The sequence below is a fragment of the Protopterus annectens genome, chromosome 1.part1 (genome assembly GCF_019279795.1).
Source record: "Protopterus annectens isolate FY-2018-M chromosome 1.part1, PAN1.0, whole genome shotgun sequence".
Lineage (NCBI taxonomy): Eukaryota > Metazoa > Chordata > Ceratodontiformes > Protopteridae > Protopterus > Protopterus annectens.
This window is the reverse complement of record NC_056726.1, coordinates 1,084,291,570-1,084,301,060: the sequence shown is the minus strand read 5'-3', so window position 1 is coordinate 1,084,301,060 and position 9,491 is coordinate 1,084,291,570. Positions and strand designations below refer to the sequence as shown.

General features: G+C 37.5%; 1 protein-coding gene across 1 annotated transcript; it reads left to right on the top strand.

Moving 5' to 3' along the window:
• The first annotated feature begins 2,084 nt into the window (after positions 1 to 2,084).
• LOC122813611 (vomeronasal type-2 receptor 26-like) lies at positions 2,085 to 8,465 on the top strand. The gene is made up of 2 exons (XM_044086030.1): positions 2,085 to 2,202; positions 7,369 to 8,465. Exon 2 carries the CDS (start codon positions 7,383 to 7,385, stop codon positions 8,280 to 8,282), a length of 900 nt encoding a protein of 299 aa, XP_043941965.1. The 5' UTR covers positions 2,085 to 2,202; positions 7,369 to 7,382; the 3' UTR covers positions 8,283 to 8,465.
• Positions 8,466 to 9,491: the final 1,026 nt, after the last annotated feature.

Here is a 9,491-nt window from a genome sequence, read left to right as displayed (position 1 = left end):
TTCACTTATATGTTCTACTGATTGCATGCAGGTCTTAGCTGGCCAAAGCTCACAGTTTAAGCCTCTCTGTCTCTGTCTCTGTCTCTCTCTCTCTCTCTCTCTCTCTCTCTCTCTCAGTCTGCAATGGGATGATTGCATCAAATCATTTAATTTCTCCACTTCATGGGTATGGATGGGAAGTGTATGTAGTCATTCACCTTGGTACCCACTGCTTCCAGGAACTTTGCCAGGATACAACTGGCAGCTGTCTGTTATACTCTCACAGCATCTCCCATGTGTCTCTGGAATGTCCCAGATGAGTATACCCAGAATGAGACAAACTTTGGTTTCACGGAGGATGGAGTTTCCTTTCAGGGTTTGCACAAACATATGTGGGGCACAAATGTTACTGACAGCCTGAACCATTTGTCTGTCTACCTGGTATCTGTTGATTATTTCCTGGTCTGACAACTGGTTTAGTTGCAACCTTGCTCTGACTCTAGCTGGCTACCTTCTAGGATATATAGCCATATCCTCATTTATGGCCTGCATCGATGCTGCTTGTTGTAGTATATTAACAGCAGGTTGCATTGTTATATGTTTTTTTCAGTATTGCTATAGAGTTCACCAAAATCCATAGTATTTGCATGAATCCTTGGAGTCTGTAATGTATGCACCGAGCATTCAGAAATGGAGTTGGTGTAGCTGTTTGTCATATTTGAGTTGCATTGTGTGAGCATGATATGGTTGGGAATCACACTGGCATGCACAGAATCCCTAATTATCCTACACTACATAGTTAAATAGTTGGTGTGCCTTCAGTATGTCTTCTGGAATCACGTCTGTAGCAGGGGCCACTGTAGTTTTCTTTACGTGTGCTGCTCTATCCACAAATAGCTATTGCGAACTTTACAGACTCCGTCCACCAGACTTCAGTTATATGATTTTTACTAGTGAAAAACTGCACATTTCAGTATTAAATTGTTTAGTCATTTTCTGTAATATGCAGTTAGTTGTTCATTTTATTTCCTATAAATAACATGAAGCATTAAAGCACTGTGAGACAAACAGATGAGTTATCGCTGAGGTATTAATCTTGGAGTATTTGGCTTATGAAACTGTCTCTGTGTTTTACCTGTATAAAATGCCCTGAAAAAAAATTAAATAAAATAAAGAAAAGAAACTAATGTTCTGCAATTTGAAAACTTGTTTTTTTTTCAGGCACCTCTTCAGATTTCCAAAGACAGTGCAAGTCAGTTGTGTAAGTTGAAAAATAACAGTGAAAGTTACTTAAAGGACCACAAGCACACGCATTTAATGATATTTCTAATCCCAACCCCCTTATTAATATGTATAATCACAGCAGTCAGGAAACACAAGCACACGCACTTCATGATATTTCTAATCCCAACCCCCTTATTAATATGTATGATTACAGCAGTCAGGAAACACAAGCACACACATTTCATGATAATTCTAATCCCAACCCCCTTATTAATATGTATGATCACAGCAGTCAGGAAACACAAGCACACTCATTTCATGATATTTCTAATCCCAACCCCCTTATTAATATGTATGATCATAGCAGTCAGGAAACAAAGAACAGATATGGCTTGACATCCTTCCATAGTGTAAAAACTACATACTTCATACACTCCAACATTATTAGGTATTGCCTGACATCTCCTATACCTAAATGTTTATGACTTTTTATTTAAACCTAGGTTCTCCATAGATAATTAACAATGCTCTTACTTTATTTATAAATTTGTAGGCTTGTTCAAACACATTTGTCATCCACAAACCAGGACACTTGCAGTTGCAAACAATACACAAAATGAATTAGTTATATGACAAGGGTTATATAACTCAGTAAAATGAACATATGAAAGCACTTTCAAAAAGACAGATACACTCAGAAGTGCAGTTATTAATCAGTCAGATCTACTAATCACACTGATAATGGTTCTATCAGACAGTTCTAGATGTAATTACATTTTATGAGGCTTACAATATGTCTTTGCATGAGACAAAAATCTATTCCTGATTATGATGTACTGAGACGTTTTAATTTGCATTTTCATTTCACTGCTCAGATCCCACAGTCCACCTGTACTGAACGTTGCCAGCCGGGATATCGACAGGCTATTCGTCAGGGTCAGCCATCTTGTTGCTATGACTGTGTCCCTTGTTCTGAAGGAGAAATCTCAAATCAAACAGGTGAAGCATATACGTCTTGTTACCGGTGCAGCTCTGAAGACTTGTGTATTGTAGTGATTTACATCTGCATTACAGATTAAACCAACATGTATGAGATGGTTTTAAGTATATAGCTGAGAGGCATACAATTCTACAAGTCTGGATTCAATCCTAATTTATTTGTAATTGTTTTTGTCCGTGTGCTACGTGAGCTTCAACAAATATTTAACTTTCTGAGTCCTTGTGCTAAGAAGATTTTGATTCAAATGGGAGTGCCTTTTTGATGAAAAAAAACACATTTATACTCTTATGTCTTACTACTGTCAGCTCACTGGTCAGTTACATGTATCTTTCCGTTCTTTTATGTTTCATCTGCTTCACCCATTTCCTCTGTTTGCCCTTGACCCAGGTCTGTAACTCTAATGATCTAATAAACATTTTGTCTTAACTTTTCATAACCTCTCAGTTTGTGAACCTTTTCCAGTATCATTCCTTCTCTTGGCCTTTCATACTGCACCAGTATTTGCATGCCATCCCCCATTACTGTCTCCTATAGTACCATAATAGTCTGTCTCCTATAGTACCACAATAGTCTGTCTCCTATAGTACCATAACAGTCTGTCTCCTATAGTACCATAATAGTCTGTCTCCTATAGTACCATAATAGTCTGTCTCCTATAGTACCATAATAGTCTGTCTCCTATAGTACCACAATAGTCTGTCTCCTATAGTACCACAATAGTCTGTCTCCTATAGTACCATAACAGTCTGTCTCCTATAGTACCATAATAGTCTGTCTCCTATAGTACCATAATAGTCTGTCTCCTATAGTACCATAATAGTCTGTCTCCTATAGTACCATAATAGTCTGTCTCCTATAGTACCACAATAGTCTGTCTCCTATAGTACCACAATAGTCTGTCTCCTATTGTACCATAACAGTCTGTCTCCTATAGTACCATAATAGTTTGTCTCCTTTAGTACCATAATAGTCTGTCTCCTGTAGTACCATAATAGTCTGTCTCCTATAGTACCATAACAGTCTGTCTCCTATAGTACCATAATAGTTTGTTTCCTTTAGTACCATAATAGTCTGTCTCCTATAGTGCCATAATAGTCTGTCTCCTTTAGTACCATAATAGTCTGTCTCCTATAGTACCACAATAGTCTGTCTCCTATAGTACCACAATAGTCTGTCTCCTATAGTACCATAATAGTCTGTCTCCTATAGTACCACAATAGTCTGTCTCCTATAGTACCATAACAGTCTGTCTCCTATAGTACCATAATAGTCTGTCTCCTTTAGTACCATAATAGTCTGTCTCCTATAGTACCACAATAGTCTGTCTCCTATAGTACCATAATAGTCTGTCACCTATAGTACCACAATAGTCTGTCTCCTATAGTACCATAATAGTCTGTCTCCTATAGTACCACAATAGTCTGTCTCCTATAGTACCATAATAGTCTGTCTCCTTTAGTACCATAATAGTCTGTCTCCTTTAGTACCATAATAGTCTTTCTCCTATAGTACCATAATAGTCTGTCTCCTATAGTACCATAATAGTCTGTCACCTATAGTACCATAATAGTCTGTCACCTATAGTACCACAATAGTCTGTCTCCTATAGTACCATAATAGTCTGTCTCCTATAGTACCACAATAGTCTGTCTCCTATAGTACCATAATAGTCTGTCTCCTTTGGTACCATAATAGTCTGTCTCCTATAGTACCATAATAGTCTTTCTCCTATAGTACCACAATAGTCTGTCTCCTATAGTACCATAATAGTCTGTCTCCTTTAGTACCATAATAGTCTGTCTCCTATAGTACCACAATAGTCTGTCTCCTATAGTACCACAATAGTCTGTCTCCTATAGTACCACAATAGTCTGTCTCCTATAGTACCATAATAGTCTGTCTCCTTTAGTACCATAATAGTCTTTCTTCTATAGTACCACAATAGTCTGTCTCCTATTGTACCATAATAGTCTGTCTCCTATAGTACCATAATAGTTTGTCTCCTTTAGTACCATAATAGTCTGTCTCCTATTGTACCATAATAGTCTGTCTCCTATAGTACCATAATAGTCTGTCTCCTTTAGTACCATAATAGTCTGTCTCCTATAGTACCACAATAGTCTGTCTCCTATAGTACCACAATAGTCTGTCTCCTATAGTACCACAATAGTCTGTCTCCTTTAGTACCATAATAGTCTGTCTCCTATAGTACCACAATAGTCTGTCTCCTATAGTACCATAATAGTTTGTCTCCTTTAGTACCATAATAGTCTGTCTCCTTTAGTACCATAATAGTCTGTCTCCTATAGTACCATAATAGTCTGTCTCCTACAGTACCATAATAGTCTGTCTCCTTTAGTACCATAATAGTCTGTCTCCTATAGTACCATAATAGTCTGTCTCCTATAGTACCACAATAGTCTGTCTCCTATAGTACCACAATAGTCTGTCTCCTATTGTACCATAACAGTCTGTCTCCTATTGTACCATAATAGTTTGTCTCCTTTAGTACCATAATAGTCTGTCTCCTGTAGTACCATAATAGTCTGTCTCCTATAGTACCATAACAGTCTGTCTCCTATAGTACCATAATAGTTTGTCTCCTTTAGTACCATAATAGTCTGTCTCCTATAGTACCACAATAGTCTGTCTCCTATAGTACCACAATAGTCTGTCTCCTATAGTACCATAATAGTCTGTCTCCTATAGTACCATAATAGTCTGTCTCCTTTAGTACCATAATAGTCTGTCTCCTATAGTGCCATAATAGTCTGTCTCCTTTAGTACCATAATAGTCTGTCTCCTATAGTACCACAATAGTCTGTCTCCTATACTACCACAATAGTCTGTCTCCTATAGTACCATAATAGTCTGTCTCCTATAGTACCACAATAGTCTGTCTCCTATAGTACCATAACAGTCTGTCTCCTATAGTACCATAATAGTCTGTCTCCTTTAGTACCATAATAGTCTGTCTCCTATAGTACCACAATAGTCTGTCTCCTATAGTACCATAATAGTCTGTCTCCTATAGTACCACAATAGTCTGTCTCCTATAGTACCATAATAGTCTGTCTCCTTTAGTACCATAATAGTCTGTCTCCTTTAGTACCATAATAGTCTTTCTCCTATAGTACCATAATAGTCTGTCTCCTATAGTACCATAATAGTCTGTCACCTATAGTACCATAATAGTCTGTCACCTATAGTACCACAATAGTCTGTCTCCTATAGTACCATAATAGTCTGTCTCCTATAGTACCACAATAGTCTGTCTCCTATAGTACCATAATAGTCTGTCTCCTTTAGTACCATAATAGTCTGTCTCCTATAGTACCATAATAGTCTTTCTCCTATAGTACCACAATAGTCTGTCTCCTATAGTACCATAATAGTCTGTCTCCTTTAGTACCATAATAGTCTGTCTCCTATAGTACCACAATAGTCTGTCTCCTATAGTACCACAATAGTCTGTCTCCTATAGTACCACAATAGTCTGTCTCCTATAGTACCACAATAGTCTGTCTCCTATAGTACCATAATAGTCTGTCTCCTTTAGTACCATAATAGTCTTTCTCCTATAGTACCACAATAGTCTGTCTCCTATTGTACCATAATAGTCTGTCTCCTATAGTACCATAATAGTTTGTCTCCTTTAGTACCATAATAGTCTGTCTCCTATTGTACCATAATAGTCTGTCTCCTATAGTACCATAATAGTCTGTCTCCTTTAGTACCATAATAGTCTGTCTCCTATAGTACCACAATAGTCTGTCTCCTATAGTACCACAATAGTCTGTCTCCTTTAGTACCATAATAGTCTGTCTCCTATAGTACCATAATAGTCTGTCTCCTACAGTACCATAATAGTCTGTCTCCTTTAGTACCATAATAGTCTGTCTCCTATAGTACCATAATAGTCTGTCTCCTACAGTACCATAATAGTCTGTCTCCTTTAGTACCATAATAGTCTGTCTCCTATAGTACCATAATAGTCTGTCTCCTATAGTACCACAATAGTCTGTCTCCTATAGTACCATAATAGTCTGTCTCCTATAGTACCATAATATTCTTCATTTCATTTATTGAATATCTTCATTAATATGTTACCAAATGTCTAGTATAATTAAGTGTTTGATGCATTTAGTTCCCATTTCTCTCAACTGCCCATATTTTTATAGAATGTCCAGATTTTTGCCCCATATTTTTGGTCTATTCTTCATAAAATCTGTGGTTTTCTGGGAAATCATTGAGGATTGAAGTCACTAAATAATGACAGACATTTCAGTTTCAAACTTTATATCCTTCAGAAAAATGTAATAATGCAAAACCTGTTACTCGAGCAATTTTTTTAAGTCTATAGGAGCAATATTTAAAATCTGTCCCTATATTTGAGCCTTTGTCACCCCATTGTTTCTGGTTTTGTCCAGATATCTTTTGCTGACAGGTTGAAAGGTATGTCACTGATTTATCATTGAAGCATGTCATTTAGTCTACTAAGACAATTTGTTTAGCATACCTTGTAATATTACTGCCTGTTTGCAAATGAAACACATATAATTTGCTAATATATTTGCTTTATTTGAATTATTGACTTACTTTTTAATCAGAATCTGAAACGTGTCATTTTGTGTCTAATACAATAATCTATTGTAAGTAAGGAACTAAAATGAATGCATGAATATGTTTTTTTTTCACATTAGAATTTTGATAAGATGTTTGATTTGACAGAACAAGGGACCATGAAAAAATGTAGCAAACTGCTTAGATTATCACAAGTATAAACTGAATGGAGGCAGACCCAGGTCTTTTACATTATAACCTCAAAACTTAATACAACTGAAGACTGTTTTAGTTTTCATTTTCATGTTTTACATATTTCCATATTCAGATTTGGTAAACTGCTACTTTTACATTATAGCCTCAAAACTTAATACAACTGAAGCCTGTTTTAGTTTTCATTTTCATGTTTTACATATTTCCATATTCAGATATGGTAAACTACTACTTTTACATTATAGCCTCAAAACTTATTAATCACAAACTAATAAATGATGATGGCTGAAATGTGTAAAGCTCAGTATAGTTTATATGAAATCTGAGATGTACAAAACCTAAATGAAATTAGTTGCAATATAAAGTAAATTTTGTTTTTGTTTTCTCAGACAGTGCCGACTGCATGAAGTGTCCTCCGTATTACTGGCCAAATGTAAAGCAGGATTTTTGTTTTTTTAAAGAAGCAGATTTCCTGTCTTTTGAGGATTCACTGGGAGCAGTATTGACAGTCTGTGCCATTTCCCTCTCACTCGTGCCTCTTACAGTGCTTACCATTTTTGTAAAATTTCGTCAGACTCCTATCGTAAAAGCAAATAACAGGAGCCTCAGTTATTTCATACTCGTGGTGCTCACACAGTGTTTTCTGTCATCCATGGTTTTCATTGGATATCCAAATCATGTGACCTGTTTAGTACGTCAGCCTGCCTTTGGGCTATGCTTTTCCATGTGCGTTTCTTCTGTTCTTGCTAAAACAATCATGGTGGTTCTTGCTTTCAGAGCTACAAAGCCTGGAAGCTTTCTGCGACAGGGAATGGGAAGACACATTGCTTACTGTATAGTCTTTTTCTCCTCCCTAGGGCAGGCCATAATTATTATTTGTTGGTTGTCTTTGTATCCACCATTCCCAGAGCTTAATATAGGATACTACAAAGAACGAGTGATACCTGAATGTAACGAAGGCTCCAAAGTAATGTTTCATGGCATGCTAGGATACCAGAGCATATTGGCCTCTGTCTGTTTCATCGTTGCCTTCATGGTGAGAAAGCTGCCAGATTGTTTTAATGAAGCCCAGTTCATCACATTTAGTATGATTACATTTCTCTGTGTCTGGCTTTCTTTTATCCCTGCCTACCTCAGCACAAAGGGGAAATATGTTGTTGTTGTAGAGATATTTGCTATTCTGTCATCTGCATGTGCTTTACTAGTCTGCATATTTATACCCAAATGTTACATCATAGTGCTGAAACCAGAGTTAAACACCAGAGAAGGTATGACAAAAAAGGATGTGTTTAAAGTTCAGTAGCAAGAATGTGAATATTTCTTTGATTTTTTTTGTCATTCTTCAGGCAGAATTAATCACAGAGTTTCAAAAGAGCTGATCAAATTACTCAGATAAAGATTGTACTAATTTTTAGAAATTAATTGGTTTGACAATATCTTGAGGTAACATGCTGGGAATTATGATCTGTAGTTACATTTTGATATCAATCATCATCCATATATCAAGTAAAATGTAGAATATATACGGACTTGTGACATGTATGACTAATGTATTTGCAAGTGTGCATCCCACATTACATGACTTAAGGCTCACTCCTGAGGTGGTTTTGCAAGTGTGCATCCCACATTACATGACTTAAGGCTCACTCCTGAGGTGGTTTTGCAAGTGTGCATCCCACATTACATGACTTAAGGCTCACTCCTGAGGTGGTTTTGCAAGTGTGCATCCCACATTACATGACTTAAGGCTCACTCCTGAGGTGGTTTTGCAAGTGTGCATCCCACATTACATGACTTAAGGCTCACTCCTGAGGTGGTTTTGCAAGTGTGCATCCCACATTACATGACTTAAGGCTCACTCCTGAGGTGGTTTTGCAAGTGTGCATCCCACATTACATGACTTAAGGCTCACTCCTGAGGTGGTTTTGCAAGTGTGCATCCCACATTACATGACTTAAGGCTCACTCCTGAGGTGGTTCTCACACTTCTGCATTCCTTTGCCTGTGGAATACCACGTTTACTTGCATTTGCTTTATGTGGTTCTTTGCTGTGCCTTTTACATGTATTCATGCACAGTGTAGCCTCTATAGTAATCAAATTTATACACCTTTTTTGTAGGGTGGTCAATGTATACAGTGCTTAATAAAAAGTAAGAACTTGTGTGTGCGCATGTGTGTGCGTGTGTGTGTGCGTGTGTGTGTGTGTGTGTGCGCATGTGTGTGCGTGTGTGTGTGTGTGTGTGTGTGTGTGTGTGTGTGTGTGTGTGTGTGTGTGTGTGTGTGTGTGTGTGTGTGTGTGTGTGTGTGTGTGTGTGTGTGTGTGTGTGTGTGTGTGTGTGTGTGTGTGTGTGTGTGTGTGTGTGTGTGTGTGTGTGTGTGTGTGTGTGTGTGTGTGTGTGTGTGCATGTGTGTGCGTGTGTCTGTGTGTGCGTGTATGTGTGTGTGTGTGTGTGTGTGGGGGGGTGCATGTGTGTGCACGTGTGTATGTGGGTTTGTGTACATGTGCGCGTGTG